Genomic DNA, 10,650 nt, shown 5'->3' with positions numbered 1-10,650 from the left:
GCAGAAGAATCGTTAGATGGAAATGTCCCATCAGTAATTGGAGCCAGAGAACAGCTCTCAGCAGGAGGCCAGCTGGTGAGTCACCTGGGCCCAAGGTGGGCAGGCTAGCGACTCAGCAAATGAAAAATAGGTGTTTGGATTTACACAAAGAGTTGAGTTGTGTAGTTTGTTTTCATACCTGTCGCTCAGGACTCTGCTCTTGCCTAGTACTAACTCCTCAGAAACCTTAGCCTTTCACAATGCTGGGAAAAGTCCCCGCCCTAGCATTAAGGTGTATTCCTTCACTTGGCTGATGCTGGCAGCTGCTGGACTCCTGCTTCCTAATGATTAGTCTAGGGCTGGAGCAGCTCGGCTGTTAAGGGCGTGGGCTCAGCCTCCTAGGGCTGGAGCACTGGATCGGCTATTAGAGTGTGGGCTCAGCCGTCCAGCAATGCTCTGTGTTTTAGCTCACCTGCCATACCAGCCACTTTGCATGCTTTTGTGTGGCCAAGACCCCTCATCTTAGCATCTGGCAGTGGAGAGAGACAGCAGTGCCCAGACAACCAGAAGGACAGAAGAAACACGCGGGGAAGGCCCCGAGTTCAGTAGCTGTAGCTGACTCCGCCTTTTGACCTCCGAATCTGTAAGAGGAGAGAAAAAAGTTCAAAGTCACGGAGAAGAAGCTGAATGTCCCCTTCACGTGAAGAAGAAAGAGCATCTGAAAAACGGAGCAATTTATGTCTAACAGGGATATTTTGTCTTCTTCTCTCCACACTTTTGAAATGAACTCGGAGGTTTCCCTTTTTATGGAGCAAGGTCCACTCTGTGGTCCAAGTCAGTGAGGATGCAGCCGAATGAAGCACGACATCAATGATGGTTACTACGAGACAAGGTTGCTAATGGAAGGGCTCAGGCCAGTTCCTTGAGTTTGGACCTACTTCTCCCCAGGCAGGGGCCTTCACAGGTTCTGGGCCATCGGATTCCATCACACCTCCATAAAATAAGGAACTGTCAATTTCCTCTTCTACTCATCCTAGACAATCCGATTTCATGCGGCCATTTCAGTTCTGTCACTCATTAGGTGTGTGACTTCAGTAAGTAACTCAGTACAAGTTGGCACTACACGCTGGCTCCAGTTTCCTCCTCTACAAAGAAAGCTAAAATAGGATGGCCCACTTCACAGGGCGATTATAAGGATCCCTGGGTGACTTAGCACGGTGCCCGGCGAATGGTCACTCGAGTGTTAGCTGTGAACACAACCAATACAGTAGACCTATTCAGCCGAATAGCTATTCCCTCCACGATCCCTGCTTACAAAGGTATTTCTTCAGTTTAATTCTGTCTTAACTTTCATATCTGGATTTATTGTTGCTACCAAATAGTTCAGTTAAAAAACACAATTATTCAGTACATTCATGTTTTTGGTTTTTCAGGGTAGTGTTTCTTTGTGTAACAGCCTGGAACTTGCTCTGTAGACCAGGCTGGCCTCAGACTCACCGAGATCCACCTGCCTCTGCCTCCTAAATGCTAGGATTAAAGTCACATGTTGCCACCACCACCTGTCAGTAAATATTTTTTAGTATCAACTATTGGGTTTCATCTTTCCTTAGAGATTTATTTGGTTTTTCTGTGTGTCTGTCTGCTGTGAGCACCTGCCTGTGTGGGCGCAGCTCCTGGAAGCTCCAGAACTGGGTGTCGGATCCCCTGGAGTTGGAGTTGCAGGTGGTTGTGAGTTGCCCCATGTGGCTGCTGGGACCGAATTTGGGTGCCCTGTGAGAGTAATATATGCTCCTAACTGCTGCACCACCTCTCCAGCTCCATATTGTCGGGTTTCGGAGGAGTCCAATAAATAAAACCCTTTCCCCAGCTTGGCGCTGAGGACAAAAGCCAGGCAAGCAGAAGACCTAAATAACACCTCTGCTGCTCAAAAATCTAGAGGTGAAGGGTGACGCTTGGTAGGAAGCAGGCGGCCGCAGCCTGGACCCTCGCCCTGTAGCTGACAGCACCAGAGTGTGGCAGGCTCCCATCTTCTGGGACAGATCCTGCTCCTAAAGCACAGTTAGCCTAGAGAGCAGAGCGGACTATGCCTTTCATGGTAGTGACAGCAGAGAGAGAGAGGGAGCTCAACCATGTATGTTAGCTTCCGATGGCCTCCTTCTCCAGGGAAGGGAGATGGGCACTCACAGGTTAGACTCACAGGGATCCTGCTCCCAGAGTCAAACACACGGCATGGGAATGCAGCCCCCCATGCTGCCATATGATAGCCGGTGTGCTGGGCGCGGCCATCTCTGCCTGCGTCCTCCATGGACATTTGAAGAGCAGCATCTCTAAATCATTATCTCCTCCCTGCCCATATTGCTGCTATTTCCCTGCTGTGATGGTTGCATTGCTAGGTTCCTAGACATCCAGGGTGGTGACATCGAACCCATTTTGACTTATATTGCTCTTGACGTTCACATTTGCTTTATCAAGATCTATAGATTTGTTTTTATGCAAGCAGCTTTTGATTCTTTTTCTCTTTCAAAGGAAAGATATGCTCACAATCCCTCCCTTGGACCACCGCCACAGGCTCCTGATTTCAAGGCATCTGAGTCCTTATTTTCTCCTTCTTTATAATCTCATTCGAATTCTGCTTACCCACTGCTCCGGTCTAGTCACAAATAACAACTCTCCCTTAGAGGGCCCTTATTAATACTGGGATTAACTTTTTAATGATATCTGTACCATTTGTCTAGTTATCTTATGGCGTTGAAAAGTGCTATGAACATAGTTGGCACAGAACACATACTTGTTGAGCAACTGTCCGGGCTGACTAGTATTTCACGGTGTGCATTTACTATAGCGTATCCATTCTGTCCACTTGCTTTCTGTGCCATCAATGGACATTTCAGGCTTTATTTTTTGACTATAATAAATAGTATCACTATGGCTACGAACGTGCAAATATTTATTCAAGACTTTTCTTTGATTTTTTGGGGCTATACCTAAAAGTATGGCTGTCAGATCATATGGCTGGTCTATTTTTTAGAGCTTGCCATTTTCCGTTGATTGCACGAGTGTCCGTCCTACAAACAGTGCACGAGTGATTTAGTTCCTCTGTTCCTCACCAACCCTTGTTAATTCTGTGCCTTGATTTTTTTTTCGGTGGCGTGTTGGTGACCATCTCAATGGGCTTGGGAGTCTGGAGAGATTAGCTTCCTGCTGTTTCACTTAGCTTTCCTCTCAGGATGGATGTCGTGAAGCACGCTTTGATGTGTTTTTTTGGTCATTTGAGTAACAGAATTAGAAAAACGCTCTTTCTCATACACTTATTTTCAAACTCAATGCTCAGGGGGCTGGAGAAATGGATCAGTGGTTAAAGATGCCTGCCATGATAGCAGGGGGACTGGACTTGAGTTCACCAGAAGCTCACATAAACGTGGGGGTGGGCGTGGCAGCATATCCATAATTCCAGTCTCAAAGTGTGGGAACTGGGGATCAATCCCAAGAGCAGGCAGGCTATCGAGATTAACTCTGGGTTTAATTGAGAGACCCTGTACTAATGTGTTTCAGGACATGTGTGAAAATCACACAAAAACATGCACATAGATACCACATACACATGCACATAGATACAAAAACATGCACATAGATACCACATACACAGCCAAATGAAAAACATGCACATAGATACCACATACACAGCCAAATGAAAAACATGGACATAGATACCACATACACATGCACATAGATACAAAAACATGCACATAGATACCACATACACAGCCAAATGAAAAACATGTACATAGATACCACATACACAGCCAAATGAAAAGCACACATCCATGGAAAGTGGAGAAAGGCAACAGTCTTCACTGCCTGGCAGACTGCTTGCCTAGCATGTACAAGATCCTGGGTCTGCACCGAAAAACAAAACCTTTAAATTTAGCTATTTAGCTTTTTTTTTTTTGTTAAGTTATAAGGATTCTTTTGGATATTAATACCTTATTAGTTATATGATTTGCAAGTATTTTCTGCTCTCCTACAGATTAACTTTCATAACTAAAATTTGAATACAAATGTAGGCTGCTGTGATTTAGTCAGTTAAACTCAGCCCTCCTTTGTCAGGAACTTGCAGTGTACAAGATACTCGCTTGCACTTTTCTAGGCTTGATACAGTCGGGGCTCTTTCGGCAAACCCCAGCCTCTGAAGACAGGGTTCCGCAAGGCACAAGGAGCCATAGCCTCATAAGTCCCAGCTGACTCTGTATTTTCTTGAAACTGGCTTCCTCCTAGGTTTGGCATGCACTAAATGCACTAATGCACCCCAGGCAGGTGAGGGGGCTTCTCAGACAGGCTGCTGAGAGGTCACTTCCCTCTAAGGTTTTAGGATTTCCCGCAATAGTGGTCACGACTAGTCAGTATTGGTGAGATGGCCATTCAGTCCCTCAATGGCTGAGGAAGATGGAGTCAGAGGGGTAGACAGACTTCAGACCTTCCCAAGGATCTTGTGAATTTGGGGGAATTTAGGGTGCAGTGGACCAGTTAACTTGGTCACAGCTGTCACATAGCCATCATGCCTCTCCACTGTGCCAAGAATTCTCACCGATTTAGAAAGAACCTCCGAGCCGGGCGGTGGTGGCGCACGCCTTTAATCCCAGCACTTGGGAGGCAGAGGCAGGCGGATCTCTGGGAGTTTGAGGCCAGCCTGGTCTACAAGAGCTAGTTCCAGGACAGGAACCAAAAAAGCTATGGAGAAACCCTGTCTCGAAAAAATCCAAAGAAAAAAAGAAAGAAAGAAAGAAAGAAAGAAAGAAAGAAAGAAAGAAAGAAAGAAAGGAAGGAAGGAAGGAAGGAAGGAAGGAAGGAAGGAAGGAAGGAAGAAAGAAAGAAGAAAGAAAGAAAGAAAGAAAGAAAGAAAGAAAGAAAGAAAGAAAGAAAGAACCCCCGAGTGCTAAAGCTCTCCAAGACGACTGAGGAGGAGAAGTCAATCAATGCCTTTTGGAGGGAGGAAATCGAGACAGAGTCTCACTGTGTAGCTCTGCCTAACCTGGACCTCACTTTGTAGAGCAGGTTAGCTCAACTCACAGAGACCCACCTGCCTTCCAAGGGCTAGCATTAAAGGTGTGCATTACCATGCCAGTCTCGGTCACCATTGTCAACCAATATGCTATAAATATTGTGCTGTGTGAGGCTTTCAATTACATAAATCAATTATGGTCAAAATCTCTAGAGCAGTGGTTCTCAACCCTCCTAACACCATGACCCTTTAGCACAGTTTCTCATGTTGTGGTAACCCCCAACTATAAAATTATTTTCATTGCTACTTCATAACTGTAATTTCGATACTGTTATGAATTGTAATGTAAATATCTGTGTTTTCCAATGATCTAAGGTGACCCCGGTGACCCTCAAAGGAGTTGCAACCCATACTTAACCACTGCTCCAGAGGATCTGGAAGACTAGAGATGTTTGCACCCTGGTACATATCAGATAAATTCAGTTTTAACTGACATATCTTCTCTCTAATAATACATGTGATAAACATGGAGAGGTGTGCAGGTGTGTTTAGGAAGAGAGTGCCTGACTAGAACCCCCAGATCTCGGGCTTCATCCTACAGCACGGGAGACAGGAAGCCCCAGGAAACCCACCTGTCACTTTGATGGCTCCTGTGGCTTTGGCAATGTTGTTCTCTATCATGCAGGAGTATGTGTTGTTGATTGTGACATTGTAGAGCACAGATACAACCTTCATGGTCACATTCTCAGAGTTCAACTCGAAGCTGGTGTTGGAGACTTCTGAGAAGTTGGCTCCTTGGTCAACTTGAGAGGCCCAGGCCACTGTGGGCTGGGGGAACCACCGAGGAGCCTCACAGCGCAAACTCTCTGAGCTGGCATTATAGTCCACGTTTATCTCTGGCACACTGAAGGCTGCAGGGGCAAAAGTCAAAAAGGATAAATGTCAAGGGAAGACAGATTATACAAAAAAAAAAGCCTTAAAGTGCTAGGTCTTAAAAACACAAACAATCAGCCGAGCGGTGGTGGCGCGTGCCTTTCATCCCAGCACTCAGGAGGCAGAAGCAGGTGGATCTCTGTGAGTTAGAGGCCAGTCTGGTCTACAGAATTAGTTCTAGAACAGGCTCCAAAGCTACACAGAGAAACCTTGTCACAAACAAACAAACAAACAAACAACCCAACCACAATCACTTCTGTCACTTTAGTGACTCAAGGCTTTCCCATGGTGATTTTTGTGTGGCCCTTTATGTCATGGGCATAAATAAATAATAATTTGCCCCAAGCCTCCCTATAAATTACATCCCTTTGTCCAATACCACAAACTCCAGGGGCCTGAGTTTCAAATATATCAGTGTTATGATAGGTAATGTCCTTCGTGTACAAGGATTGTTAGGAAGGAAGGAAGGAAGGAAGGAAGGAAGGAAGGAAGGAAGGAAGGAAGGAAGGAAGAAAGAAAGAAAGAAAGAAAGAAAGAAAGAAAGAAAGAAAGAAAGAAAGAAAGAAAACGTCTGTTGCCTTGTGACAATAAGGTCAAGCCTTGGATAGCTTCTGGATTTGATGTTTTAAGATAAAGAGGGAGGAGGAAGGAGAAAGAAGCAAACAACATAACAGCACTCGCTTATCACCACAGAAAGCCCACTCACAGGCCTTGTCGCCATGGGGATTTGGACTTTGCTTGGGTGGAAACTAAAGCTCTGATACCTAGGAATAGAATGGCAGCCGTTTGTTTTATTCTAAGAAATGCTGTTCATTAAAGTGACATCTGGGAATTAAGAATTCCTTCTTTTGCAACTAGGCAGAGTAACACAATATGTTATGGTTGTGTAGCTTGGTGTTCTTGTGGGGCTTCTAACAGTGGGAGCCAGGTTGTCTGTGACTCCGTTGCCTGCTTTTGGGACCTTTTCTTCTTACTGGGTCACCTTGTCCAGCCTTGATGTAGTGGCGTGTGTGTGTGGGATGCCTAGTCTGTTGTAACTTGTTATATTGTGTATGGTTGGTAGGCCTGAGAGGCCTTCTCTTTTATGAAGAGAAACAGAGGGAGTTTTATCTGGGGGGAAGAAAGGGTGGCAGGGAGGGAATTGGAGGAAAGGAGGGAGAAGAAGCTTTGGTCTTCCGAATTAACATAAGAGAAGAATAACTCACTAAATAAATAAATACATAAGTTTTAAGGGTCTGGGCTTATTATTATGCCAAAATGGCAATCCACAATTAATATTTTTAAAAATTGTTGTGCTGATGGTACTGATGGACCTGATGGTGCTGGTGATGGCTGTAAGGGTCCATGTGCCACAGCACACCTGTGAAGCTTGGAGGATAGTTTTGCAGAGTGGTTCTCCTCTTCCATCTTTAGATGGTGTGGTTGTTTGGGCAAGGATGGCCACCATAAACTCATATGTTTGAATACTTGGTCCCAGTTGATGGAACTGTTTGGGAAGGACTAGAAGGTGTGGCCTTGTTGGAGGAGGTGTGTCACTGGGCTTTGAGACTGCACATGCTCACATCATCCTAACTCAGAGCTCTCTCTCTCACTCTCCCTCATGCTTGTGAATCAGTCAGCTCTCAGCTACTGCTCCAGCGCCATGCCTGCCTACCTGCTGCCAATCTCCCTACTGTGATGATCATGGACTCACCCTCTGAAACTGTGATCCCCGAATACATCTTTTCCTATAGGTGGCTGGATCATGGTGTCTATTCAGAGCAATTGAAAAGTCATTAAGACACATGGTTTCAGGCATCAAACCCAGGTTGACAGCTTGAATATTGAGCACCTTCACCTGCTGAACCCTCTCACCAGGCCTCCAGGTAGTCAGTAATTCATTACGCCATTTAGCTGCTTTTTTGCTTAGGGTTAGGCTGGTGCTAAGTGAGAACGAAAGGAAACCTTTCCCTTGCTGTTGTTTGTTTCTGAGTCAGTCTTATGTAGCCCATGCTGGCCTTAACCTCACCATGGAGCTGAGGATGACATGGAACTCCTGATCCTCTGGCCTTCAGTGCCACGCGCTGAGGATACAGGCGTGTGCCAACACACCCTGCTCTTCACCTTCCTCCCAGCAAGCCTGTTCCATAGCAAGGAAGATGAGATGCACATGCTTGGAGCAGGTAGGGAACGCGTCCCTAGGAGGCGATATGGAAACTAAGTCGTGAGCGTATGCTTTGTGCTAGAAGTGTATCTCAGGCATTCCTTTATTTGAGCTTCATATAAGCCTATGGTTATCGGTTACTATACCTATGCTCAAACTTTAAAATTTTGGAATTATTTTATTTTACTAATTTATTCTCTCTCTCTCTCTCTCTCTCTCTCTCTCTCTCTCTCTCTCTCTCTGTTTGTTTTTTTTTTTCCAAGACAGGGTTTCTCTGTGGAACAGCTCTGGTTGTCCTGGAACTCACTCTGTACACCAGGCTGGCCTCAAACTTACAGAGATCCGCCTGCCTCTGCCTCCTGAGTGCTTGGATTAAAGACATGCACCACCACTGCCCAGTTCTACTTTCTTTAAAAAATGGATTTATTTTTATATTATCTATTTGACTGTTTGCCTGCATGTCCAGGTGTGCACCATGTGCATACAGTGCCTGTACAGTCCAGAAGGGGGATCACAGTTCTTGGGGTGCCATGTGCTGGCATGTGCATGCTGGAAGAATAGCTAGGACTCTTAACAACTGAGCACCTTTCCAGTGCTGTCCTAATCTACTAAAAATTTAAAGTTAGCTTACAAACAAATTTAATTATATGAACGACTTTAGATTTACATAAAAGTTTCAAAGACAAGAGGCAGGCGGATCTCTGTGAGTTCGAGACCAGCCTGGTCTACAAGAGCTAGTTCCAGGACAGGCTCCAAAACCACAGAGAAACCCTGTCTCGAAAACAAAAACAAAAACAAAAAAACAACAAAACAAACAAACAAACAAAAGTTTCAAAGACAATATTCAGTAAGAGAATTCCTGTAAGTTTCCCGCTCAGTTTCCTCTAATGGAGCATCTTCAATGGCCTTTGTTCTTCTGTCAAAATCGAGAAACCAGCATCACTGCTAATTAAACCCCAGACTTTATTTGTATTTTTCCCATTTTCCTGTTAACGTTGGGAATTCTGTTGTTGTCCCAGAATCTCACTAGTATGCCACAGCACGGTTTAATTATTTCACCTCAGGTTTGTATGAACTGTGGCATTTTCTCAATCTTCCCATTTTTTAAAAAGTTTTTTTAATTTAAACAGTTGTTTTAGTAGTGGTCAGGTATTGCGTAGGGTGCCTTCGTGTTGGGATTTACGCGATGTTCTTCTCATGGTAGGAGTCAGGTGGGGTTTTGGAGAGGAAGACCGTTGCAGGGTAAAGTTCTCCTCCCATCAGCACGGCGCGAGCTCTCCACACCCGATGATGTGAGGGGCGTGTGTTAGGTGTCTTAGAAACCGGCATACACTGACTGAGCTGAGTGGGAAGACTATCAAATGGTGCCTCCCCCTCCTGGAGAAGGAGAGAGGGAAGCAAATTATTCAGAATTTCTGTCTGAAGAGAATTGTATCTATCATCTTCCTCCTTGTAAGTGTTTTGTGTGCTTTAGACCCGGAGTCATAATTTAGTAGCGTGTTTTCTTGGCTCACTGTTTTAGGCTTTTCAGTGGAGTTTGTGCAGTTGGTTTTACTGTTTGATATTGCCCACCAGGCTCTCTCTTCAGATAAAGACGCTGAGGCTCAGAGAGGTTATGTTGTTTAGGTCACCGTCCTCATCCAGGCCTGGATCTAGGGCAGTGCTTTGTGACATAACACATATAAGGAGGTGTTCAAGAAAGGCCCATGAAGCCTAGGTTAGACTCAGGAGCACAGGCTACTTGATACCCATCCTTCAAGGCCCCTTCCAGCTTCTTCCTGGGGGTTTCTTTCTCCTTCCCTCATGTGCATTTGGGTGTGCTCTCTCCCTTCCTTTGAACCCCTCTCTCGTTCTATTTCTTCTCTTTCCTTCCTTCCTTCCTTCCTTCCTTCCTTCCTTCCTTCCTTCCTTCCTTTCTTTTCTTTTTTTTTTCGAGACAGGGTTTCTCTGTGGCTTTGGAGCCTGTCCTGGAACTAGCTCTTGTAGACCAGGCTGGCCTCGAACTCCCAGAGATCCGCCTGCCTCTACCTCCTGAGTGCTGGGATTAAAGGCGTGCGCCACCACTGCCCAGCTATTTCTACTTTCAGAAGGTGTTGTTTGTTTTACTCTGTTGTTACCCTGGGCAGTCCTTCAGTTCGCTAAGATCTATACTGGAAGCACTGTGAAAGGAGGGACAGTCACTTCTGTTTATTAATCCTCTTCGTATTCTTCATCGCAGCTATCTGAATCCCAGGAAACATCTGTTAGACTGGGTTGGCAAGGAAGTGCGAGTTTCACTGGGGCGGTAATACTGAGTTCATATGACAGCACTGCTTTGGTTTGGTCCTTTTGGACCGCTCCTAAAATTGCTCTCTGACAGAAGTCTCTGGAAAGACTCATCTCAGATGTGGGCTTGGTCCTGATTAGTATAGAAATGTCTCAGGACAGATGGTAGGCTTCTCTTAGTAGCAACAACAGGGCCTGCCTTCAAGAGACTGCATTTATTAGCTAGGAGCCTTTAATCCCAGTAGTTGGGAGGCAGAGGAGGCAGATCTCGTGAGTTCAAGGTTAACCTGATCTACACACACACACACACACACACACACACACACACACA

At 45.4% G+C, this 10,650-nt stretch overlaps 1 protein-coding gene across 1 annotated transcript in view; it reads right to left on the bottom strand.

The window, feature by feature from the left end:
• Positions 1-501: 501 nt before the first annotated feature.
• Positions 502-10,650, bottom strand: part of Vtcn1 (V-set domain containing T cell activation inhibitor 1) — a 21,528-nt gene continuing 11,379 nt past the window's right edge. Inside the window, exons 3-4 of the mRNA XM_026784108.1 lie at positions 5,611-5,889; positions 502-620 (exon numbers count right to left, since the gene is read on the bottom strand). Of these exons, the coding sequence (XP_026639909.1) occupies positions 502-620; positions 5,611-5,889 (398 nt within the window). The remainder of the gene's footprint in view (positions 621-5,610; positions 5,890-10,650) is intronic.

The sequence above is a fragment of the Microtus ochrogaster genome, chromosome 21 (genome assembly GCF_000317375.1).
Source record: "Microtus ochrogaster isolate Prairie Vole_2 chromosome 21, MicOch1.0, whole genome shotgun sequence".
In the NCBI taxonomy this organism is placed as follows: Eukaryota; Metazoa; Chordata; class Mammalia; order Rodentia; family Cricetidae; genus Microtus; species Microtus ochrogaster.
The sequence above is the reverse complement of the archived record's forward strand: the minus strand, read 5'-3'. Positions and strand labels throughout refer to the sequence as shown.